The sequence below is a fragment of the Scleropages formosus genome, chromosome 7 (assembly GCF_900964775.1).
Source record: "Scleropages formosus chromosome 7, fSclFor1.1, whole genome shotgun sequence".
NCBI lineage: Eukaryota > Metazoa > Chordata > Actinopteri > Osteoglossiformes > Osteoglossidae > Scleropages > Scleropages formosus.
The window spans coordinates 17,937,649-17,965,417 of NC_041812.1; the positions used below are offsets into that span (position 1 = coordinate 17,937,649).

At 43.8% G+C, this 27,769-nt stretch overlaps 1 protein-coding gene across 1 annotated transcript; it reads right to left on the minus strand.

Annotated features, from left to right (window-relative positions):
• Positions 1 to 1,478: 1,478 nt before the first annotated feature.
• Positions 1,479 to 15,952, minus strand: kcng4a (potassium voltage-gated channel, subfamily G, member 4a). Its single transcript, XM_018739256.2, has 3 exons — positions 15,225 to 15,952; positions 12,190 to 13,132; positions 1,479 to 3,382 (listed from the first exon to the last, which is right to left on the minus strand). Exons 2-3 carry the CDS (start codon positions 12,937 to 12,939, stop codon positions 2,507 to 2,509), a joined length of 1,626 nt encoding a protein of 541 aa, XP_018594772.1. The 5' UTR covers positions 12,940 to 13,132; positions 15,225 to 15,952; the 3' UTR covers positions 1,479 to 2,506.
• Between the last annotated feature and the right edge of the window lie 11,817 nt (positions 15,953 to 27,769).

Here is a 27,769-nt window from a genome sequence, read left to right on the forward strand (position 1 = left end):
CTTCGTGGCCCCATGCACGAAAGGTACAGCATGGAGGTTCTCGGTTCTGGCTCCAATGTGGTGGAACGACCTCCCCCTCTCACTCAGAACTACTGAATCTCTGTTCACATTTAAAAAGGGTCTTAAAATTCACCTCTTCCACACTCACTTCACCCATGATCGCTCAAGTTCATGTAAGGTGTAAATGTTCTTGCACTATAACTTTAAGATCATGCCCGGATAAACCTTTACACAGATAATCCTGTAATATAATATAAATGTTTATACATATCTCAAAAAAAAAAAAAAATTAAGTAATTATTACTAGGAAGGTGGTCAGGAATCATAGATATCCTGATAAAGTTTTATGCAGATACTTGTGCTAAACATTGGTTCGTATGGTGGAAAGAAACTAACTGCACTTAAGGATCACGTGTCTGCATCTAAGTCTCTCTTTCTGCTAATGTAATGCACACATTGTATTTTCTATGAGATGTGGGTCGGTTTGGAGAAAAGCATCTGCTAAATGAATACATGTACATGTAAGCCGGTGGTGCTGGTTGGCACTGGGCGCACCCATTCTCAAGGGGATCTGTGGATTCCTCGTTGTTCCACAATGTCCACAAACCGTGAACATGGCAGTGCCGAGTCGAGCCCATCCCCAGCGTATTTTTTAAAGAACACTTGCTCCCTGGGGGAGAAGGAGGTCACGGGGAACATGATTTGTTTTGGGACTAACTGTATGCATGAATGTTAAAAGGAGCACCGGCGAGGCAGTACCAGGCGTCCACATCCCGCCCACTGGGGAGACCATGAGTGGAATTTGAATAAGAGGGACGTTAGGGCTTCACAACATTAAAAATGCATAAGAAATCCTCTGAGTGCACCTGCAGGTCTGCGCACCACTCCTGGTGTTTCCATCTCCTGCACAGCTTTGCCAGGCCCCAGTCTTTACGTGTCTTTTTTATTTAACTTTATTTGTGCTTTGGATGTCTATAATGCACTGTACCACCCCCCCCCCCCCACCCAAGTCAACCAGTCTCTAACTACAGCAACACTTAAACCCTACTTTCTGTCCCACTGTGTCCATAATAGGCAAGTCCATGTATGAATCTGTCATGTTGACTGATTGGACTTCTGTATGTTAACAGCAGTAATAATGCATTTTTATAGTTCATGTTTACACAAAAGTACAAACATCATATATTTCAGTAAAAAACAAAAAAGTTATATATATGTATGTGTTTAAGGTTTCTAATGCTGCTGGAAGAAACTGCATATTAAACAAATGCAACCAGTCACACATATGAATGTACAGTAATGTAATTTATTAATTTATTTTTAATTATCCAAACACAGTTCCGATTGGATAAGTTACTGTTCAAAAAGGATAGATATATGTGTTCACCTGTAAGGTAGTTTTACTTTAAGGTAAAGAATAAATACTTTCCCAATGACTTCACGAATTGTTTGTACTACAATTGGATAAAAAAGGGCCCTAATTAAACATCTGACCTTTCTATCTCAGTAAAAGTCCTTTAAACTGGCACTAATTATGGTTATTAAAGACAATGTAATAAATTTAAATTGGTCACACTCTCAGTCATGGTCTGGAAAAGATCTCTAAATGATCACGGAGATTTAACGCATTTTTAGTTTTGCTTTACAGCTACATGGCAGCAATCAGCAAATATCAGTTCTGTGAGGACTAAGGTTAGACATAATCCCCTGTTCATCAGCATCACACTGACATCTGGTGATGAGCTGTGCCCCCTGACCATCACATTCTAATTTCGGAGTTAAAGATGATCCCACGATCCCTGACATGTGAATGTTCATCTGCAGACATGTGGCATTGGCATTCTTTCAGTCCACAGACAGGGAACATGTGTTGCTCCTGCACTTCTTTGACAAGACGACTTCACACGGCAGCTGCTAGCAGACCTGCCTTGCTGCAGTGTTTCTGCTCGGTTCCATGGATGCGAGGACCTGCAACATGTGCCGCCCTCTTTGTGTTATCCACCGAGCAGATGGCAAGAAACAACCTCCTTACCTCGCTCTAAAAACCTATGTTTGGACTAGGAGAGATTTAAAGGGCTCTTCAAAGAACACAGTCTACAAGATCACAAGACCTATGCAAGTGTTTTCAATGGCTTATGTTTTATTTGGATCCTTAACATTCAGTTTTGTCTCCAAGTGAAAAGACTCACTCTGCCTGAGTTCCTCTAGAATGGACTCTTTGGAGGTACTGCTGTGTTGGCAGCATGTGGATACAAGACACTCCACTGCCTCATGTAGTGATGTGCAAGCAGAAACACACCAAGAGAGAAATGAACCTGTGAGAGGGCCCATGAAGGGACGTGGGACAACTTTGGACTCCCATCTGAAACCTATCATGCTTTTACCCAGGGTACTCCACACCATTTGCTCTCACTGAGAAGTGGGGGATGCTCTCCAGTGTTCCTGGACCGAAGGGAAGCTGTCAACAGTTTAAGGAGTTGTGCTACTGTCTGGCAGCATTCTGGGGTCAGAAGGGTCCAGCAGGGAGGCCCGGTCGATTGGTCCCGGAGCATTCCTGTCCACTCTCTACTAGTGGCAAGCGCTCCTGGGAAAGGGCTGTGTCCACATCAGGGAAGAATGGACGTTCGGGAGACGAACACGGGGCACTGACCCCTTCTTCTGCCTCCTCCTCCTCCCCCTCGTGCTTGGAAGCAGTGAGAGCAGCAGCATTCTCCTCCTCCTGCAGCCGTTTGTGCTCCAGCTTGAGCTCCTGGTAGGAGCGCGAGAACATGTGGAATATGGAGGTCGCTGGGAAAGCCATGATGAGGATGCCACTGAGGATGCTACTCAGAGCCACCACCTGGCCGGGGACGCTACGCGGAACCATGTCGCCGTAGCCCACGGTTGTCATGGAGATGATGGCCCACCAGTAGGAGGCAGGGACACTGCTGAAGTCCTGGGCGCCAGCAAGTTCGCTCTCGGCCAGGTGCACCAGTGGGGCGAACAGCGCCACGGCTACGGTGAGAAAGAGCAGCAACAGGCCAAACTCCCGTGTGCTACGGCGCACGGTCAACCCCAACGTCTGCAGGCCCAGCGAGTGACGTGCCAGCCGCATCACGTAAAGAACGCGCAACGCCCGTAGCACACGCAACACCAGCCCCAGCTTGTCCAGGTACCCGCGACTGCCACCCGAGCGCTCCCGTTCCAGAGGGGAGTCCTCCTCCACCACCAGGGACACATAGTAGGGAAGGATGGCCATAGCGTCGATGATGTTGAGGGGTCCGCGCAGGAACTCCAGCTTGCTCCGAGCCTGGATGAAGCGCAGCAGGAACTCCAGGGAGAACCAGGCCACACACACTGTCTCTACGACAAACATGTGGTAGCACTTCTGAGAGCACTCGCCCTGTGCACGGTGGATGGGGGCCATTGGGAAAGAGAGGGACCGACAGAAAAACAGAGAGTGAGAAACAAACTATCACATCATTTCCTTTTATTACTCATGCTGCTTTGGAGATAAATAAAGTAGAATCAATTAATTGGGCAGATCTAGAAGTTTAACTCGATGATAATGTGCTGGAAAGGGGCCAGAAATTAAAAAAAAATTCCTTGGAGCCCTCAAGTCTCACTGGAAGAAAGCTATTAAAGACATTAACTGAAGAAACAAACACAAGCATATTTAAGATTATAATGCACTGATATAAATAACTTTGTTTATGACCTTATGAGCTATCAAAGTGATAATAGTGCATAACGATAAGGCTAATTTTTGTGATTTTTCACGGGAATTGGACAGAGCAAGTCACTGTGGGGCCACCAAGTGCAGCCTGGACATAGTAAATATGACCTGAAGGTGGGTCTGCCACAGTCGAGAACTCTCTTGCAGAAAACACGCAGCCTAAAGCCAGGATTTCTGCTGGAACACAGAACTGATTGAAGGAGTGTGTCTCAAGGTGGCCTCACAACAGCTCCACAATACAGAGGGCTGAAGGTTTGGGAGAACCGTGTTACTCAAACCATCCCTGGTCCACCCGGTATCCAGAGTATTGCAATTCTGCAACATCATCCATCTGCCACTGCACTTCTGTTTCTCCGCTGTGGTCTGGAATTGGTGTCACGCTTTTAAAACATCTGTTCCTCTGACAACAATACCTTTTCTTCTTCTCCACAGGCTAACGTTACCAACGGTTCCTTGTGACACAACAGATGGCCTCGGGACAGAATGCTTATACAGCATATAAACATGAAGAATGTGAGGACTGGCTGGACATCTGCATATTTCATAAACCAGTAATGTGTGTGTCAGTGTGGCATAATTTAGCATACACTCTGCCTGGCCCTTGCTTACCCAGGAGTTTCTGTGCCCTTTAGTAGTGGTACCCCCAGAGGCCCAGGGTGTAGAGCAATGTCAGGGAGTGGATGAATTATTCTTTATGGATTAAGTTGTAGAAATGTATTGTGTTTTATGAATGGCTTCTTTTGTTATCCTATTTCATTGTCCACATTTTTTACATCCCTGTTTTTCCTGAGACTCAGCAGTTTATTTGCTATCCGTGGTGCATTTTTTCATCTCTCCTAGAAAAATTAAGTTATTCAAGGTCAGGGCACCTTGAGTCGCTCTCTCTGCTACTTTCAACTGACATTACTTCATTGGACTGAATTGCGTTTCCAAAATGGAAAAGCTTGCAAAGTTGAAAATAAAACATTTATTCACTTAGCAGACACTTTTCTCCAAAGCGATTTACAATGTTAAGGTTACAATTATTTGTCCATTTGTACAGCTGGGTAATTTTACTGGAGCAAATTAGGGTAAGTACCTTTCTCAAGAGTACTAAAGCCTGAAGTGAGAATCAAATCTGCAACCTTTGAATCGAAAGACAGTAACTCCAACTGCTACCTACCAGCTGTCACATTTGCATGAACATAAAGCATTTATTGAGAAAGGAACGGAAAATGTCTTGCATAATACAGCTGTAGTTGGTCGTATTTTATCAAAGCTCTGTTGTGCAAACAGTCTTTAGGATTTTGGATGGAACTGAACAAAGGGACTGATAATAAAATAAATACTATTAGCAAACCACACACACACACATTTTCAGAACCGCTTGTCCCATACGGGGTCGCAGGGGAACCGGAGCCTACCCAGCAACACAGGGCGTAAGGCCGGAGGGGGAGGGGACACACCCAGGACGGGACGCCAGTCCATCGCAGGGCACCCCAAGCGGGACTCGAACCCCAGACCCACCGGAGAGCAGGACTGTGGTCCAACCCAATGCACCACCGCACCCCCCCTTATTAGCAAACCAGATTTTAGAATTAAATAAAAAATTATGGGTATGTTTCTGCTCTATTCGTTCTAATTTTCGACGGAATAACACAGCTAATCTAATCATTGAATAACTTTTTCATTAATGGTTTCATTACCTCAAGATCACAGAAGAAATTTTAAGGTTTTATTTTCATTGTTGTAACATATTTAATTGCTGCAATTATTGCACTTATCCTGTGATTTATGGACATACTGTTAATCCTGCTGTGCATAAATTAAAGGTTGTTTAGATCGAATTTTAAACAGTTTACCTCTTAATTTCGTATTCATGAGTATGTTGGCCACCCTCATCCCAAACACTTTTGTCTTTTTTCGCTTCCAATACCCACTAAAGCATTTTGGATTCTCTGTTTTTTAGGAACAAATGTTAACATGCAAAGCTTAAGATTCAAGCATAATATTTATCTCAGGCTTATAGTGGTGATGTTATTTGAACTGTAGTATTTCCTTTCTTTGCATCTGGATTTTTCTGGAAGAACTGTGTAGTCTTGCTATGGACTGTAAAGCCCTTTCTCTTCAGTCTAGGAGCTAGGTTAACTGAAGTCATTGTTTGGGTAGAAAAAATATAATATGACTTGACTTACGCAGGCAAATATTAGCAGCTGACTTGAAAATGGCCCACTTGCACCTGCAAAAACCAATCCATGGTCTTTAAAATGCAAATGATGCTTTTAATTGATCCACTGGGTGGCAGGAAACAAAGGCACGGTGGGCGAGTCCTGGACTGCTACCAGCACACGATGCTCAAGGTTTTGCTCCAGCAGAGTCAAGCTGTGGTCTTTGTTCGGAGCTCAGTGTGAACTGACTGACTAAAACACCCAGAGTGTTGTGTTGGGAACTACCTCTTTTCACTGTAATCTGCATTTATTTCATACCTGTTTGCCCATCACAGAAGACTTTTCATCAGCCAACCACACTTATAGTACTGTATAAACACACACACACACACTTTCTGAACCGCTTGTCCCATACGGGTCACGGGGAACCAGAGCCTACCCGGCAACACAGGGCGGAAGGCCGGAGGGGGAAGGGACGCACCCAGGACGGGATGCCAGTCTGTCGCAAGGCACCCCAAGCAGGACTCGAACCCCAGACCCACTGGAGAGCAGGACCCGGTCCAACCCACTGCGCCACCACGCCCCCTACTGTGTAAACATTCTTGTGGAATTTTAAAGGCATATATATATATATATATATGTTGTGCAGTATTTTTAACATTTTACAAGGCTGGAGCAGCTGGCAGCAAGCTGGATCATACCGTTGCCTTTGGATCCAAAGGTTTCAGGTATGAATGCAACCTTCTGCTGTAATTCCCTTGAGCAAGGTACTTAGCCTAAACTGCTCCAGTAAAAATTACCCAACTGTATAAATGGTTTTACAGAGCAAGACACTTTGGAGAAAAGTGCTAAATATAATAATAATAAATGTCACTGTGCAGTAGGTAATGTTGCCGCTTCACACCATTCGGGCTATTTGGGTATTGATTCAAATGCTGCTCAGTGTGTGTGGAGTTACATGTTCTCCCTGTGTCCCGTGGGTTTCCTTCAGGTTCTCCGGTTTCCTCCTACAGTACAAAGATATACAGTTCAGGTGGACTAGTGATGTTAAAGTGCCCATACTGTGCAACTGGGTGAGCGAATGTACTGACTGATGTCCTCACCCTCAGCCATACACCCAATGCTTCTGGGATAGGCTTCGGACTACCACGACCTTGTAGCACAAGGGTTACTGAAAATGGATGGAAGGACAAACGCCACTGTTCTATTTTGCCGCTTCTGATTCATTGTTTAATCACAGATGTTCTCTCACTAATTCCTGTTCAAGAATTAACCATACTCGAAAATCATCTTAAAATTAAAACTTTCTTTACCAGTCAATATAAACTTCTTATTCTCTCCAGGTTCAATACATTAAACATGGGATTTATAGCACAAAGAAGTCGTCTTTAAAGGGTATCAGATATAGGAGATTTTATGGAGGACTTGAACTATTATAGGTTTTCTGGTCATTGTTTTTTAATGAAATACTGTATTTTGTCCTCTCATTTAGCTGTCTTCTTCTTTCCCTTAGGGAGATTGCCTGAACTAGCCAGACTCGCCCCATCCTCAAAATACTTTTTACAAGACGACTTCCCAAATTGCATAGAAAGCAATTATCAAGATGTCGTGATGAAGAGAAGAGATAAGAGAGGCCTAAATGTGACATGAAAGTGAGAGGACTTGTCAAAATCTAAAAAGGCACAATACAGGAATTTTTCTTTCGCACTTTTGTGTCTTATACTGCACAAATAGTACAGGAAGTAAGAGATATATCTGAACTACAAAGGACTGTCTGGGTAAACAAACTGATGAAATGATCTCAGGATCTTTTGAAAAATGAAGGAATAGAAGAGAAAAACTGACAGAGGTTTTGCACAGTAAGAAAATGTATCAAAAACATGGTTGCAGAGGAATATTCCTGTATAAGGAGATACATGAATAAAGATTAGTATCCCACCCCACCCCCATCTCAGCAACACACTCTGTGGGCTCCAGCACATTCGGCTGTGGAAGACGTCCTGCCTAGAAGAACGGACACAACCTCTTTGCCAGACGGATGCCTCGATTTAAATATCTTGTGCTCATACGCGTTCCACCACAGAGGATTTTAAGAAACTAGCTCTGTTTGACAGCGATGGGACATTTATCCAGGGGGGTTGGGGAGCCTCCAGCACACACCTGGCAATGCACTGCGTGTTCGACCGGAGAGCTGCCTGGAGCTTCGCAACGTCATTTGTACGTGTGCACACAGTGGCTTTCCAAGGGCTTGCACCTGCGCACAGCCCAGCACAGAAAGAGTGTGTCTGACTGAAGCCTGCCTTGGAAAACCAACCCGGATTTAAAATACACACACACACGCACACACAGACTGGCTGAAACTGCTTGTCCCAAGCGGGGTCGTGGCAAGATGGAGCTCAACCCAGCAACACAGGGTGCAGGGCTGGGACACACACACACACACACACACACACACACACACACACACACACACACACACACACACACACACACACCCGGGGGTGGTGCCAGTCCAGCGCAGAGCACCCCAAGCGGGACTCAAACCCCAGACCCACAGGAGAGCAGGCACAGGCCAAACTCAATGAGTTGCTGCACCCCCCCCAGATTTAAAATAAAATAAAACTAACTAACTTACTAAATCAATAAACAAATAAAGCAATAAATTTAAAAAAAAAGGAAAAAGTAAACAGCACAGATCACAGCCTTTTGTGGTGCATTCAGATTTTCCACTTTGATTGTTTTTCATGCCTGCTGATGATTTTAGCCAACTAAATATTATGCTTTATGTTTTTTCTTGCTGCTGATCATGTATCAGGCCAGGGTATATAAATCCATAGTCTATACTTGTCTTTAAATCTGGAACTTAATCCCTTTCATATTTGCACAACAATTCATATCATTTGTTTCAGTGAAAAAATGTAATAATGTAAGTCATGCACATTCACACACACACAACACAAAAGATGCACTCAAAAGACTCAAATGTACAAACGTGGATGTTTCTGAAGTGTTTCAGAAACACAAAGAATTGTGGAGAAGGAGATAAACAGAGGTCACTGCAGCAAATTTGATGGCAATGTGGAGTTAAGACCAGTGAAGAGGAGCTATGTCTCCTCCGGTTGTGTCACCTCATTAACTCATTTATTCTATACATCTGCAGTCCCAGTGCAGCTGCGCGGGTGTGAGTGTGCCTGTATGTAGGTGTATGACAGAGGGAGAGACTGGGTGTGTGTGAGACAGAGGCTGCTGGAGTGATAGTGTGTCTGAATTAGAGACAATGCGTAGTTTGTATGAGAGGGATGTGTAAAGTACGTGAGAGAAAGAGAACACTGAACTAGATAGTACACACACACACACACACACACACACACACACACACACACACACGCTAGCTGAAGCCACTTGTCCTGAGTGGGGTCGTGGCAAACCGGAGCCTATCCTGGCAACACAGGGCGCAAGGGTGGAGGGGGAGGGGACACACCCAGGACGGGACGCCTGTCCATCACAAGGCACCCCAAGCAGAACTCAAACTCTAGAACCACCAGAGAGCAGGACCCGGCCAAACCCGCTGCACCACCACACCCCGTTATTGAACTAGATATCAGATATCTAGATATCAGTTTATGCGTGAGGGAAAGGACTGAGATGTGTATAGAAGAGAAAGAGTATGTGTGCGCATATGTGTGTGATTCAGGGTTGTTTTGAGATCTGCAGTTATGTGACAGAACTAAGCACTACAAGTGTTTACATAATCCTCTCTTAGATGAACATTGCTACTGAGCCACAAACCAGAGTAACTGGAATAACAAAACCAAAGTGTTGTCTTACACCCAGCTCCTGGACTGTACTTCCAGACATGCATAACAGCTAGTCCGCAAAAGGAATTTTGAGGCAAGAATCCAGTTCATTATCTTATTTTACACTCTATCTATCTATCTATCTATCTATCTATCTATCTATCTATCTATCTATCTATCTATCTTAGTGATAGTCTAGTGATTTACCCATGTACAAAGCTGGGTAGTTTTTTTTTACTGGAGCAGTTAAGCATAAGTACCTTCCCTAGGGGTACTATAGCAGAATGTGGGCTTCAAACTTATGTCCTTCCAGTCCAAAAAAATTGTGGTTCTAAACACTATACCACCTGCTTCTCAGCCTGCTACATGATGTATACCCATCAACACAAAACTTATATTTTTCTGCACTTTTTCTTACATATGTTTCACTACCGTATGGTACTGTACTCCACTGTGCTCATAGTGTGAGAAACACAAATTGTAAATGATGGTGTCGTCTGCACTGCTGAACTGCAGTCAAGGGAGCGCAGACACCTGAAAATCAGGGCGACATCCTCCTGCCACGAGATCCAGCGAGCGGTGCTTGGGAAAATTTGGCGGACAGGTAGAGTCACTGTGAACTCCCACAACTCTCTTAGTGTGTCTCAAAATTCACTGGGAGCCTCTTAAACTACTGTAAACATCACAAGTCTTTGACAGAATGCAGAAAACATACATTTCATTTCTAGATAAGGATTACTGAGAAAAGGGTGGAATCTGATTAATAACGAGGTCTGCATCTATAAGTAACTCTGCGCTCTCTGAATGTGCAATGAATGTGTGCCCTGCATCTAGTTTCAAATGTTCACACCCTTTTTGTGTGATTATTTGTATTGAAAATTGCACTCCAGAGGGTAAGCAATTAGCGTATGTAGGCCTGCTGGGATCAAAGTGTTTTATGGAGTTTTAATTAGATTCATTGGAAAAAATAAACAAGGAGTTCAGAATAAATATGTCTCAACAGCCAAATAGGTACTCAAGCTGTGAGGATAATAGCCTCAACGAACGTGTCTCGTCATGCATTCAGACGGGTAATGTTGCGGGCACATTAACATTGATGCAGGAAATTCCTCGTGAATTCCGTAACATATTTGCGTGTCTAGGCGGGTCACATCATCGTGCTGCTCCACATGAACCATGATTCCGATCTGTTAGGTGCTGATGGGAGCACAAAGTGAGCGAGCAAACAAATGATGGAAGGAAATGTGACTGTAAAGGCAGGTCACCAGGGCATAGCTGGACACTCTGTTGACCATGCCTCACCCAGAACATAAATAGAGCCTGGCAACAACCGAAGAAATGTGGTCCAATGTATGGGAGAGACAGGAGCTTCCAGAAGATGGCATAGCTGCTGCCATTACTTCTGGACTTCTGTAACACTGGAAAGGCTTACAGTGTATGGAATGGGAAATGAGATGGGTTAAGATGGGAAATGCAGCTCCTTGATGGTGCTACTGCTGATGACTTTAGACTGTGTAGAATCTGGTGGAGCACACCTGCTCCTGTACACGTGGACAATAATGGCACACACCGATGCATGCACACAGCTGCATGAATCTACAGCGCCGAAGGGCATGGAGGAGTCAACCCTAAAGCACTCGCTCGCATTACAATTCAGAAGCTCTTGCCAGAAACAAATAGATGTTGTTGAGTTTGAGGCCAAGGAGGAGACACTGTCTGGGTGTTAGGATGCACTCTAAGTTGAGGAGATGAATCGTGCCACTGTGAACTTATGACATTCCAGTGGTCCAGGGTTAATTATTCTGATTCAGACCATTGGGGTGCATTTCTTGAAGACAAATGTCAAGCCTGCACTACACATGAGCAGCTTTCACTTTGCTTTCATGAAAAACAGCAGAGTTACGTTCCTTTAATGGTTGGTCTCACAGAAGAGAGCAAGAGAACGATAGGACTACAATAGCTGATCTAACAGATGAAAACCAAAGAACAGTGGTTCTTTGAAATATAATAATTCAGCTGTCGAAAGAAAGCGAAAACAAGAAAAAAAACGTTCCTAGAACAGTCATCCTGATGGCTACAAAAACCAGCAAACCATGTTCCTTGAAATGTCAGTCTACCAGACACGAAAACCAGAGATGCATGGTCCTTTAGTGGTCATTGTTATGGAGTTCAAAATCAGCGAATAACCTCACATGATGCAGAGGCCAGAAAATGAAAACTATTCTGCTGAACTGATCTAACTGACAGAAACCAGAACACGGTGAATTTTATACAGGCAGTTTCATGAGGATTAGTAGAACAGCAAATCACCCCTGCCTGGTACGAAACAGACTATTAAAACACAGTCTCTGGAAACCTTAACACTGGTCTTTGGAAACACTCCCTGAAATGTATGAAATATATGAAATATGTTTCCTGAAATATTTTCCAACAGATGGTAAAACCTATGAAAATAAATAATTTATTTAAAGAACTGATAAAAACCCATCAGCCGCTGAGTGTGATGCATGCTCCTCTCCCAGCCACTCACCCTGCCCTCTTCCTCCCGAAGGTCAGGCATGGTGCTGATGCAGAGGCTCACCACTGTCACTGCCACCATGATGACTGACAGGCAGGCAAACATCTTCCCCGGCAGCCCCGAATGTGGATTCTCCACCACATCTCGCAGGCGGCTCATGAGCCTGCGGTAGCGCGTCTCATCCACTGGGGGGCGCACCTGTGTACGCCTCTGCCGCCGCTCCTCCTCCCGCCGCTCCTGCTCAGCTGCCTCCTCGAGGCGCGTGTACATCTTGCGCTTGCAGCAGTGCTCCATGTAGGCCATCTCCACACCCCAGTAGGTGAACTCGTCATGCAGCGAGAGCACGCACATCTCCCGCAGCAGCCGAAGCTTCCCGGCCGCCAGGAAGTTGAGGATGACGCGGAAGGCAGAGGGGCTGCGGTCAAAGAAGTACTCACAGGCCGCCTCATCGTAGTCATCACATACCTGCGCAATCTCCTCCAGGCTGCTGCAGAAACGCAGACGGCCCAGGCGCGTGAGGGGGAACTCTTCCAGTGTGCTCCATGGGAAGGTGTACCGGTTGCCCCCCACATTAATGATGGCCTGCAGACCATGGTCAATGGTGCGTAAGTCCTCGGGCCGGTGGATCAGCTGGGCACGTTTGTAGTAGACCCCCTTGACTGTCTCTGTCTCAGGGATCTCAGTAAACATGCGGTCGAGGCTGCTGTCATCACTGACCGAGAGATTGCTGAAGTCGTGGTTGGCATTGCTGATGATGGGCATGATGTCATGAGAGCTGGCAGCAGGTAGGCTTAAAGCAGGGAGCGCCTGGGGGACGCGTACCGAGAAACTCAAAGGTGGTGCGAAGCTGAAGTAGTGGCTAATGTGCCATGGGGTGACCAAATGAGCTCTGCGTTTGGACTGTCTGGAGCCAGGAAGTCAAACGGTGACAGAGGCAAACAGGGACATCAAGATCCTATGAGAAAAAAGAGGAACAAATGATAAAGATTTTTTTGAACAACAGAACAGCACTGAGTCACAACATACAACCCTACAACCCTCTACATAAAACAAGGGCAAATGGTTACAGCATTTCACAGGTACGATGATGTAGCGCTAAATTCCAGAATTCCTTTGAGCTGTCATACGGATTAATTTTTCAAGGGGAGGAAAATCAAACCCTTTAGTCATTCACATATGGAATAAATGATTTAACAGAATTATTGAACAGGGTCTCCAGAAGTCCTGCCAACATGAGGTTATGGTTTTATCTCACTAACCCTAATTACAGGTAAGGGCTGACTTGGGCAAGAACAAAGTTCCAGATCAGTCAGTATCAGTTAGGGTCCACAGCTGGTCATACCTACAGAAAAAAATTTAACAAAACCACAAACCATGCAGTAGAATAGTGGCATTATCAATAACCATGGTTATAACTGATCCCTGCTTTATAGCCGAATAAAGCATTTGTGCTTCGTTTACAAACCACCGGGCAGCAGATCGTGGTTAAGGTAATCTCCTAACATTCACAATTTTTCTCCTTCAAATACTGTTGTTGTACCCTTGATCAAGATATTTACCCTAAATGAGTAAAGTAAAAATACCCCGCTGTATAAATGGGTTCATCGTTGTAAAAGTTGATGTCCTAACATTGTGAGTCCCTTTGGAGTTAACGGAATAATGGAATCGCACCCTCAAATATTACCCTTTAACAAAGTGCAGGTTTAAAGGAGGGCATGGTGGCACAGCAAGTAGTGCTGCTGCCTCACAGTGCCTGAGTGGTGTGAGAGGATGTGGGTTTGATTCCTGCTCAGTCTATGTGGAGTTTGCATGGTCTCCCTGTGTCTGTGTGGGTTTCCTCCCACAGTCTGAAGACATGCTGTTCAGGTTGCCCCATAGTGTGTGTGAGTGACAGAGAGAGAGAGAGAGTGTGTTCCACTGATGTATGGATGAATGACCCAGTGTAAGTAGTGTATCAAGCAGTGTAAGTCATCTTGGTGAATAAGGTGTGTGGGCTGATAACTAAATAGAGTTCATTGGAAGTTGCTTTGTAGAAAAGCATCTACTAAATAAATAAATGTAATGCTGGCATCTATGAGGAGTGGACTTTAATTCCATCCATTCCCCCACATTTCCAGGAGTTGGGGTCAGGATAAACTACTAGTCATGAGCCGTACCGCCCCATGTCTCTGTCTACTGCAAACACGAGGAGAGCCGCATAGTCAGTGTCCAAGAGCTCAGAAATATTATTGACGCGTGTGAAAACTTGGAGGTAATTTCTCAACACACAGGTTCCAGATGCGGGTTTAGAGCTGAAGCAGAACCGGTTGAGTTTAACTGAAAAAGCGAGCTGTGTGTGAGAGAAGCGCTATTTCGTCAGTACGAAGTTCGTGTTCAGAAACCGTTCGCGAGCAAACAGCACACAGCACTGACTAAGTTCACTTCATCACTACATTCATAGCGTCGCTTTCAAAGTAACGTTGTGCTCCCTTTATCTCTTTTTAATGTTGAACATGAAGCTATATGGTTTTATGACGAAACTGTGGTCCCCACTGAACACTTAGACGACGGCGAACCGTCGATACATGATGATTTTTGTTAGTGAGACTGAGCGCTAAGACTTGGTTCTCCTGCTTGCGACAGGAGACATGATGATTATTATTCTTATTTCGGGACTGTATCTCACACATACTCTGTACTCCTCAACCATAACTTTATATAATAAGTGCACTTGCGTGTGTCACACTGACTGCTTTATTAGTTGTTCTTCCTCACAAATCCACTCAATATCGCTGCCCGAATACACAAAATCTCCCCCCGCGGATTAGACAACGCGGATGTTTTAATCAAATTGCACTATTTAAATCCTTTAAATTCCCCGGTGAAGCTGGATGTTTATGTCATTATATTTCGTGCTGTGATGGAATTGCGAAATTAGCGACTCGTCTGGAACGAAAAACGTCCAAGGAAACGTACCGAGGTGGTTATCAAGGAACTGAGGCGAATCAATGTCGCGGAACAGAAAAAGCAAGGGACGGGTGTGCGTGAAGAAGAAAGTTATTTCTTACCGCGTGCGCTGAAGCGCTCCGCGCGCCAACCGCCACACGAACACGTGAAGTGAAATATATGTTATGAAATATTTTTATTTAGTTTGTTACTTTGCTTTTATTTCCAGTCCAACCACACGACGAGAGTCCATTCAGGAGGAAGTAGTTCCTATGACCGCTTCGCTTCTTCGGCATCGACCGATTTAGTAACATTCCGTATTTGCAGATGTAAAATAAAAAGAATAAAATAAAGAGCGTAACGAAACAAGGACTTCTGTGAGAATAAAAGAAGTTGTCCAGCGGTCACTGTCCGCATACGGTCCGTTTACTCCGCCGGGGTGAAGTTGGCAGTCGCCGCCGGTGTGTCCAGATGTGCGTCCAGCTGCGCGTCCATCCTCACCTCCTCGGACCCCTCCGTTCCCCATCAGCACCGGCCACGGAATGGGCAGCTGGGCGAACCCGAGCGAGTCCCATCCCGAGGAGATGCGTCAACAGGACGGCTCCGCTGCGCTCCTCTCCCCCCCAACCACCCCCCCGTCCACAGCCAGAGCCGTTATCCCTTCAGAGGAATCTTAACCACTTCAGCTCCGGGGGCGCGCGGGGCTGCGCTCGCATCCGTTCCTGCAGAGGAGCCGTTGAGGTCGGAACACGGCAAAGAAGGCGAGGAAACACCGAAACTTTTACCCCCACCTCACCGCATTTGGCACTTTTACCGCGCACGAACGAAGAGATGATTTTCCCTCGTATCCGGCGGCGGATTATCGCATTTCTAGCGCTACGTGGAAACACATCGTGACGAACAACGTCTCACTTAGGCTACATTTACACCTCTCATCTTGCACATTTTTTTTTTTTCGCAGTTCTTGCTTCCAAACAGAAGACGCGTAATACTTTCACATGGTGTTGATTCGAATTTTTCCATTCGAAAAATGAGGAGCCTGGGTGGGAGCTGCATTTTGAATACTCATCAAGTCCGCCTTAAGACTTATTCATGTGCGAAGAGATGCGGCTTTGAAACTTGCATTAGTCTATTAGCGAGGTAACACCTCTCCAGGTGTTATTAATAGTAGTCGGAGGAGTCATACATATACTTGCATCAGAATCTACATCAGAGGTTCTTAACCTTTTGTGAGCCACGGACCCCCAGCCCCCCCAAAATAATGTCCATAATAAATAAAATTGAAGAAAGTGATTACACTCGATTTATTGCACGGGCCTTCATGCTTAACGATGATGTCATATTAATAGCATAGGAATTTTTTTCATTTTTTTTCATTTTAAACTTTTCTGGATGTGCGAGATCACATTTACCACAATGTACTGTGTGTCACGTGTAGGCCTATGTATGTGTGTGTTACACTGCTCTGCTGTATAGAAGGGTAAATGACTGTAGGGAGTTTACTGTAGGATCTAACCTGGGATAAGTCACCTTGGATAAAGGTGTCAGCTAAATATTTACATTTACATTTATTCATTTAGCAGACGCTTTTGTCCAAAGCGACACACATATCAGCAAAAGTACAATTTATGCATTACATTAAGAGAAGGAGACATAGCTGCAGACATGAAAGTCTCAAGCAAACCTAGTTCGTTACCTACCACTTGCTGCACCGAGGTTCATCGATTGAGTAGGTGCATAAAACACAGAATAGACAAATCCTGATACCCTCCCACCAATTTTTTTTTTTTTAAAAAATATTATAAGATACACAAATAAGCAAATGCAATGCCAGAGTAGTGGCTGAATAAAGGTTGTATCTGGGGATGCTTATGGAATTACGATGCGTGAGCAGTTACACTGTAAATGAGCTGGAGAGATCTTGGGCGAAGTGGATCTGGAAAAGGTGAGTTTTCAGACCCTTCTTGAATGCAGACAGAGTTTCCGCAGTTCTGAGTGACAGGGGGAAAGTCATTCCACTACTACGGACCCAGAACCGAGAACCTCTGAGCTTTACCTTTCGTGCGCAGGACCACCAAGCGAGCAGAAGTAGACGAGCGAAGGGGCCTGCCTGGGGTACTAGTATACAAATACTACATGGTAATACCTGTAGAGTGCTTTGAAGAAAAGTGTCTGCTAAGTGAATAAATATAAATGTGATACTATTCATCTTAATTATTTCCTACATTCGCATTCAAAGTTCTGCTCTGGAATTTCTAGAGATATTACAAACCTTACATTTACGTATGTAAATCATGAGGACCAGCTACCCCAGAACAACATGTATCTGACTTCAGCTGCACCCTAGACGTGACCCTGCATATACATCACTTAGACAAACTCCACTCCGCACCCTCACATACAGTACAGCCCATATGATATCATTTACATACATGTAAATGTCAAGTACACACATTAGATAGGCCGCATGGAGCACACCGTGTACAGATAGTTAGAAGAGCGCAAGTGTGGCATTGCTTGAACCTCTGACACAGCTCGTGCTACACGGATGCACGCACAAGCTAGTGACAGCTCATCCATGGCTTTTTCAGGCATGAAAATGCCCGCTCCATTTTTTTCAGGCTCAGTGAGCTCTCATTACGGTGACACTCTTGAATTACAGATCCCCAATTTGATAAAAATCAGATGAGGGCTTAGCAATAATCCCTGGCGGTGGGGAATTAGTTGATGGCAGGGAGCATGCTGAGGGTCTGCGAAACAGCGAGGCGCTGGTTGCGGGTGCAGACACTGCTGACTTTGAGTGAAGGTGGCCTGGTCCAGCGGCAGGTCTCATTGGCACGGTTTCTCCAGCAGCAGTGTCACGCAGATTACAACGAGCAAGTGGCTGCTGTTCCACCTGCATGCTGGAGCTGATGCCCAGAGAGGTGCTCTGTCACCTTCTGTCCTCATGATCATTATTCAGTGTTCCCTGCAAATTTCTTTTTGACACTACATCAAGTGATGAACTTCTGATGAAGCACATGGATTGTGGCATGGGCTGCGTTCTGGGATGGTGGACTCAAATGTAGAATCCCAATTCTTCGGAGACACAGTGATGAGACGTGGAGGCTTGGATTCAAGAGGTATTCATTGCATAATGCTTCTTCCCAGATGTTACCCTTCTACTCGGAATCAAAAAAGTCCCAAGAGTACCTTAGTCACATGAATCTTTTGTATCCTCTTGTTGCTGTGGGCTGTGTTTAACAAACAAAACAGACACGTCTGACAGACACGTGCTTTTACAGCCCTGTAGGCCACATTCAGAAAATTTCCCCTTGTGACCTCCAGCTTCCAAAAAAAATCTTGCAGAAGCACAAACTAAAGAAACATGCCCAACAACAGCTGTGGTACAGCGAGTAGCGCCGCTGTCTCACAGCACCTGGGTGGTGTGAGAGGACGTGGGTTTGACCCCCACTTAGTCTGTGTGGAGTTTGCATGGTCTCCCTGTGTCTGTGTGGGTTTCCTCTGGGTGCTCTGGTTTCCTCCCACAGTCCAAAGACATGCTGTTCAGGTTCCCCCATAGTGTGTGAGTGACAGAGAGAGCGTGTTCCACTGATGTATGGATGAGTGACCCAGTGCAAGTAGTGTATCTAGCAGTGTATGTCACCTTGGTGAATAAGGTGTGTGGGCTGATAATACTACATAGAGTTCATTGGAAGTCGCTTTGGAGAAAAAGCACCTGGTAATAAATAAATGTAACAGAATACACAAAAAGAAAATATTTTAAATATATATAAATGTAACATTTACATTTATTCACTTAACAGACACTTTTCTCCAAAGCGACTTACAATGGATACTATGTAGTGTTACCAGCCCACACGCCTTATTCACAAAGGTGACTAAGTAACAGAAATGGATTTAAAAAGTTGAAGTTGAAACTTAAGTGTTTAGTTGTTAGCAAAGTAAGTTTATAAATAAATTATTTTACCACAGAGAGAAAGTCAAATTTTGGAGTCGAGGGTATGTTTTAGCTTTCGCCGTTTTCCAAACCCCTTTTCCAAACCCCTTTTCCACCCCTGCGAATGAGACACCTGTCAAGAGACAACTGTCTAGATGGCAAGAGAGGTGAAGGACAAACACAAAATAGTTAACATCTAGGAGTCGTAAACCGGTAGAAGAGCAAAATTGTTATCTTTGGAAGTTGCTTTGGTGAAAAGCACCTGGTAAGCGATGAATAATGCATTGCTCTAATGACTGTGGATCCACCACTGCCTTAGGGTCTCTTGCCACTGTCTACAATGCAATGCTTCTCTGTTGCCTCGGAATCTCAGCATTCAGCAGACATGCCTCGGGGCAGTACCTGTCCACCCGTGCAGAAACCAAGGTACACCATGTCCAGTGGAAGTAGGTAAAGAGGGAAGACACGGACAAAGACAGGGAGACTTGCTTGCCACCCAGGATCTGTTCTCTCGGCAATAGATTGTTTTTCAATACATTCCTTAACTCATTGAGTGGCATAAATCCCATAAGTATACATGAGCAAGGAGCTCTGTGGGACACAAGTGAAGAAGGTCTGAAAGGGAAGAAGAAGTTGGTTCATTTCAGTGATGAACAATGCGGCTGCCTATTGCTGAAGTAGTATCTTTGTAGAAAATCACAGATTTAGCTACAGATACAGGGAATTTACAGTCCTACTGGTAGCTTTTTCAGGGCTGGCTAATCAGAAATAGCATCATATATTCATATTTAAAGGGTGCGGTCTGAGCACTGCATGAGGCATGGTATTCCATATAAAATGCATTTGTCTCAGATGTAAAATATAGTCTTACTACAACTACAAGCTGAAAGCTGTATGCATTTGTATTGCAGACAGATTGCCGGAAATTGTATAATAAATCAATTTCAAATGAATGATGTCCATTAAAAATTTTTGTAATAGGCATCACTCGTGCAGAATGTAACTGATTTAGCATAACCCTCATTAAGCCCTTGACATTTTCTGCAACACTGACAGCAGCACCATATTCAACTGCTATAAGCAAGTCATTTAAATCTGTCAACGTTCCATTCAAATCAATTATTTGACATCTTTTATCTTTGCTTTGCTGGTAGGACCATGATACTTTCTGGTTACACCATTGCTTCCAGGGCTAATTACATTTCTCCTATTTCAGTCCTCACTCTTCTTCTTTCACATCTAAAGTTACATGTAACAGGAGAACACTGGAGAGAAATCCTGCCCCAAGCCCAACAGTAGAGAGTTCTCCAACTTTAGCCATTGCCTTGTAAAACTGTTGGGTTTGGGTGCTGTGTGTGAATCTGTTAGTCAGATACAGCACAACTAGAATGCTGCTGTGTGAATTGTGTTTGACCTGCTAAAGTTCTCCCATGTATTGCCCTCCTTGTCTATCTCCATTGGTTTCCTGTAGCTGCCCATATCAAGTTCAAGTCTGTAGTTAGGGCCTAAATGACCAACAACGAGATTGCTCCCCAATACTGTATGTACAAGACCTGTTCACATGGTATGCCTCAACCAGACTACTACCCTCCTCCACCTCTTTCCGCTTGGTGGTCACACACACTAGCAGTCAAACATATAAACTGCAAAGGTTCTTGGTTCTGGCTCCATTGTGGTGGGATGAGCTTCCTCTCTCCCTCAGAACTGCTGAATCCCTCTCAATATTCAAGAGTCTCAAAATTTGTTTGGACTCACTTGTCTCCTGATCTCCTATGTGCACCATAAATCTTCATAAATTGTTTAAAAAAGACTTGTTCCTTGTCATTTCTATGTACAGTATAATGTATTCCAGTAAAAATTGTGGTATTGGACTAATCAACTGTACTTCGATAATCATGTGCCTGCATCTCCATCTCTCCAGCTATTGGTGAAATGTACTTTGTTTACTCTGATTTGTATATCACTTTGGAGAAAAACTTCTGCTAAATGAATAAATGTAAATGTTCTCCACTGTGGCTTGTTGAACACCTCAATATGCCATTACATTACATTGCCTCCGATACATTCATTTTGACACCCCAATTGTTGACGCTATAGTGTTTGTTAGCAATCGTTCAGAGTCATTGTGTGGACACATACCATGTCTCTGCTTTCCTTCTTGTCCACCTCCACCTTACCACTCCCTGGACCGTATCATTTCTGGGGTCCACCGTAGAGGTCTTGTGCTTATCAGTGCTTATTACTTCTGGATCTCTGAGGTCAGCTGATGAGAGGAAGGGGTGAAGAGATGGGGAGGCAAGGTTGATGAGTGACACCAAGGTCAAGGAGAGCCATGCACTCACCTTCTGACGTGTAGCACACGTGCTACGTATGACTTTGGGCCAGGCAGTTAGCAGAACTGGCAAGAATGATTTACACCTTTCGTTCACTCCTTCCCTGAAACACATGCAAAGGGGTCGGGGGATATTGACCATATGGAGAGAAATTGCGGAGCCATATGGGAGCAATTAAGTCATCTACAACCAAAGAGAACACATCCAATATCCATCTCCCTAAATTCTCCAAGCTTTAAGTGAGGCCATTATTTATTGGATAGGAAAGCAAAACAACTTTCATTTTGTAGGGTTAAATCAGTTTCTTGAGAGACCCTAACCACAGTACAGTACTTTACTTTAAAGTCCAGAAGTCATGTCCATGAAAGGATTGAAATTTGGTGTTTACTTCGGTAAGCAATGCAGTATGTCTATCGTTTGTCTGCATCTGCAGGTACAACTTTTTGTGAAATGCACCTTTGTTTACTCTGAGTTGTATGTTACATCAACAAAAAGGACAGCTAGTAGTGTAGCGGTTACAGTGAATGCTTTTAAATCTAAAGGTTGCAGGTTCAATCCCCACCTCTGGCTGTAGTACCCCTGAGCAAGGTACTTACTTTGCTCCAGTAAAATTACCCAGCTGTATAAATGGGTAAATAATTGTAACCTTAACATTGTAAGTTGCTCTGGTGAAAAGTGTCAACTAAATGGATGAATTTAAAAGTGTCTACTAAATCAATAAAGATGTAATACTTCCAGAAGGATGCTGAAGACAGTACAGTCATCCCACAAGACACACCGATCTGAGAAATAAGAACTTGACTTCACAAGGAGTTTCCTTTAATACCTCCACTTTAGCTTACGAGGCATTTCTTTGTACTTACGAAGACCAAGTTTCGATTTTGCATACCTCAGGGTGGCTGAGCAGCACAATACATTAAAATGCAGAATGGTTCAGAGGCTTTTTTCCAGAGGAACAAACCATGATTATTAACTGGTATTTTGCTGATGCCTTTGACCAAAATGACGAGATATACTAAACTCCCCAGAACCATTCACCCATGTGAACAGTTCAGCAATTGAACACACACGCACGTTCACACACACACTACATGCAATTTACAATCACGTCTTTGGACTGTGGGGGAAGTGAGGGCACCTAGAGAAAAAACATGCTTGGCTACGAAAGACCTGAAGAAGTGCAGGTAGACAGGGATGCAGCATTACGGAGTAATTAATGAAGGGAAAGTGCTTTATGTATGTTGTTATGTTGTGTTGTGAGAACTAACCCTGTTGAAATAACTGTGTCTGTTTAATGGAATTTGGAGATATTTTTGCATAAACGGATGCTGATTCTGGAGCTCAGAATCACAGAAATTTTGGCCATTCCAACTAATGGTAATTATTTTTTTAACTTAAGAAAATTTATTTTACGATGGATTTTTCAGGAAAACATTACCTTGGGGGGAGGAGGGGGGGTCACTATTCTTATCAGATGTTGCATTGCCTTTGTTTTCTACAATCATACATAAAATGGTCAGTTTAGGCCATTACAGACTTTTGTGTGTGTTTGTAGAATATTTGTACTTCTGTATAAATTATAGATGAAGGGTCTTATATAATGACTTTTCAAGTCATGTATCTCAAAACTCATAAATACCAGACAGCAACCGCAGACTACAAGGCAGCGCACTCCATGAAAGAAACTACTTTAGGTCTTTATGATAGCTTTCACACACACACACCTTCATAAATTATACATAGCCAATGAAGGTTTTATGAAGGTCATATATAGTGTTGGCAAATGTTGTGACATTACAGCACCTAAGTACCTGTGTTTTTGCACTTCCTTCAGGCGCATAAGGGCATCCCTGATCTTCGCTTTCCCATCAGCGAGATGAAAGGATGCTCTCCTGTTCAGTGACTGAGCACAGCATTGACATCACGTCCGTCTAGAGGCAGGACAAGAAAAAGGTCCCCTTTGAAACACAAGGTCATTTGCTCAGTAAAAAATAATAATTAAGGAGGGATGAAGACAGGGAACCTCAGTACACCACTGAAAGTGGGATGTGACAACTGCTGACGCCAAAGTATGTTTATTCTGCATAGCTCAGAGGTGAAGGGATTATCAAATCTATAAAAATGTAAATAATGAAACATTCATATTATGTAAAGATTTCAAATTAGACTCAGCTGATGACAATCATTTAAAGGTTTGACACATTTAAAATAAATATTGTTGCAAGAATTTATATTTAGAGTTGAAGCTTCTCTAATTTATTAAAATACCAAAGGGATGTCTTTCAACATTTAGAGCCCTCAAATCTGGTCTGCCCTCAATAGTCCCGGCCTTGGAAAACCGTAAAGTTGCTCGTTTGGCAGAGCGATTCACACTTACAACATGTTTGAAACACGCATAGATCTACAGATATGTGTTCAGCTCATTCAGAGAGGAGCCTGCTTTAGTGCATGCTCCCTCTTCCATGACTAACTTATGTTTATTGCACAGTTAAACAGGTTAATTCAGCTCATAAAAAACACTTTTCACCCCGCTGCTGGCTCTTATCACATTAAAAACTGCCCACCAAGTACTCTAAGAGCACAGTAATTACCCAAGTCTGTAATTACAGACCAGAAGCAATAAATTACGTCTGGCAGAATTGAATGTTTTCGACTTAGAGGGATCTTGAGATGGGTCCGGTCTCGTGCCGTGTACATTAAAAATGCTCCATTCTTCTTCTCTTACTGTATTAATGAACGTGCAAAGAAGGAGGTGGGACTAATTAGCATATTAGGGGAACCTCTCATTTCTCTTTTCTAAGCCTTTCTTTGTTTAGTGTTCAAAGAATAAGCAGCTCATTGTGACTTCAGGCCACAAACCCCTTGGCACTTAATGAGCAGATGCACTGTTTCATACCCACACACACACACACACACACACACACACACACACACACACACACACACACACACACACACACACACACTCCCCTGATAGACAAAGATAATTGGGAAAGCCCATGGTTGTTGCGGCCTAATTGTAAGAAAGATGTTCTACTGGGGTGTGGGCTGGGACTTTAATGAGAACTCTCAATTTACCAGCTCATTTTTCCAACTTCTCTTTCCCTGTCCTTGTTTCTGGCTTGGCTGTAATCCCTACATTTATATTCACAAAATAAATAAATCCTGTCACAATCCAGAAGTGTAAATTAGACAGGGAAAGGCAACGACAGTCACGAAACTGGCAGCAGGAGGTCAGCTGTGTTCCAACAACCTGACCTGCATTGTAGATTACCTCTCAATGGCCAGGGTACCAGTGTTCAGAAATTCTCAGATGTTAGACACCGAAGCCTTTTTTCATGATACCGGCAAGAGTTTCTGAGACACCAGGCCTGCTCCACTTTAAATATTAACATTCATCTGACCCTTTTCTCCAAAGTAACTAAAATGATTTACCCATTTATATAGTAGGGCATTTTATACTTGAGTACCTTTGGATAAATACCTTACTCAACAACACTATAAAAGTAAGTGAGAACTGAACCAGCAACCTTTAGAATCAAACACAACAGCTCTAACCACTATGCTACTTACTAACAAAGGAAGGAAAACATAACAATAGAGTGAGTGACAAGAAGGTGCTGATGGGGTCATTACTGGTTCAGCAGCAGACCACTACAGTGCCCTCACGCCACAAAACACTTAATTATTCTTTACCGCAACTTTCCACAAGCATTACACTCCTCCACACAATGCCAAACCACCCTGTAAAGTCTCAAAGAAGGAGCAACTGATATATGCTAGGTAGTAGAGTAGAAGTAAGTTACCAGAGTGGATTGCATCATGGTTTATATAAGTGTTCTCAATTTTAGCAGAATTGCATGCCATTAAACTGATAAACTAACCTTGAATTACCTTCAGATACAGATGGGGAATAATCCTTAGACTCATAATTCATACATAGCAAAATATATATAGAGGATGACCAGGACAAAGAAAAAAGAAAAAAATTAAATTTTTTTTCTTGAAACATTCTACATAAAAGGAAAAAAAAGGCAGCACAATCAAAAGTGTAATGTTATTTGCTTTCTAATTCCCCCTTAAACAATAAGGCACTCTGGGCTGCAACTATATCAGTAAGTACCCTTCCTCTCTTAAATACCGACTAAAATGTGACTCTGAAACCTTATCCAGTAGACATCTCAGCTCACTGTCTATGCTGTTCTGGCACTCAGTATCTTCATTAAGAGCATTCATTATTGAAGAACAACAGTAAGATGACAACACAACCCTCAAGTTCTGTTTCCAGGACAGACTAATGCCCTGGTGATGTAGAGCCCCACTGAACGAGATCAAGTCCATTAAGCCACACCTGTCAAATACAAACCACTGCAAAGGTAAACAAGTAGGAGTTGGTTTCTAAAAGGAATTGCTGCATTTCAGCTCATGCTACCTTGTCTCGCTCACCTTTTCGAACTGGAAGGAAATACATTCTGTATTAAAAATGTTGCATTGTATTAGAAAAGCAGCTTTCTTGGCGACACAGTACAAAGTGGTCAAGTGTTACAGCACTGAGCTGTTGGTAATGACTTGTGTGGCCATGGCTGATAACCACGGAAGAAATGAGGGACATGTGACAACAATGCACTCCTGAGTGTTGTGACCATAAGTCCTTGATTCGCTTTGCTCCCGTGAAATCAGGTGCAAAAACAAAAAATACTATGTCCCATGTAGTAGGGGAGTGGACTGAGAACACAAAACCATCAGGGTCTTCTGGTCCCAAGAAGGACAGATTGAACTGCTGGACAAGGTCCTTGAAATATAACAATATGCCACACCATCCCATCCTATTTCCCAAGTTTTCCCTTCATGACCATGGGAAATTAAGTCTTTAGTCTGAAGCAATTTTCTATTCATGGCAGCAGTGGGGAAGCACAGCCACAGAACGGAGAGCAGAATGGAAGGCGCACTCAAACAATCCAATTATGGGCAGCAAAAAGCAAAGCGCTGACAGAATCTCGCTGCAAGCCTCATTCCTCAAAAGAGCCCTGGAGGACGTGCTGTTCCTCTATTCCTTCTCTGTCCCAGTACACACAACTTCAAGCATCTGGGAGTTGACGAGGGCTTTCTGGTATAATGATAGGTGATTATAGATGTTTGATCGGTGTGCAATGCCCAATTAGCAAACTGCATTTACAAAGCATGTACAAAGCAGACTGAAAGTAGCAATTCTCCATCAGAGAAGAGGTTGACCCTGCTGGGTTGGAATTGTTGCTTGTTCATTAGTCAGGGGCAGGTCCGGGTCCACCACATAAACACAGAAGAGGGGCGCTCCACAGGATCAACCAAGGAGGCTGGGGCTGCTCTTCATAGGCAGCGCAGCCTCCAGAGATGAAGCTGCATCTCCAGGAGTGATGCAAGAAGCAGCAGAGCCATGACTGTTTACACAGTTAGGGCCGAGGGGACGTCAGAGGGTGGGTGGAAAGGGCGCAGCGAACAGCAGAGGGCAGAGGGAGGGTGATAAATGAAGGAGGACAGAATGAGGGGGCAAAGGGTATGATGTGGGAGGATGAGCAATGACATGGGAGCAGGCTACAAGAAGAAAAAGGATAGAGGGGATGTGTGGAAAGGTGACCTACAGCATATGAGCATGGAAAATTAAACCTCAGTCATGGCTTCGTCAAGGATGAGGTAAAGTGCCAGGGAGGGGAATTGTGTATACAAGTGCAGGACACTGCAGAACACACTAGGGGTCCACCATAGCTTCCCTCCCACCCCATCATCCTGGAGAACACGGGACACCTGCACACTTCAGAGAGCATGAATACACATGTGTCACCGTCATCATTCCTACTTCGAGGTGCCAGCAGAAAACAGTCCTGAGGGATGTTCCTGGAGCAAAGCCTCGGGTGGTCCCCCTTTGCAAATCCCAGGAGATATGACGTCAAGGACAGTTCTTGTCCTATAACCCATGATGTTCCACACCTTTCTGGGGTTTAACGTTTTGCAGCTTCACCAAAAATCAAACCTAAATGCATGTTTAATTGCAATATTTATAACCTCTGTCAGTAGTACTGGCACATACATCACCACTAAAAATGCAAATTGCTCCTTGTTCTACAAAGGATAGGAGGCTATGAGCAAAAATGCGCTAAACATCATAAATTTAAATTGCCCACAGGAGCACAATCTTTAACTACCATGTCAATGCTGAAAGCAATTTCAATAACAATTTAGCAGCTGCAAGTCACAAAGATGTGCCATGTAAGGGTCAGCTGTTGTGTTTGGATCTCTGTGTACTCTAGCACTGAAACTGATCAGAGTCACTGAGAACTGATCACAAGGAACTGCACAGATTGAACGCACTCCACAGAAATGCAGTATATCTGAACTAAAATAAGAGTTTTTTTTTTAT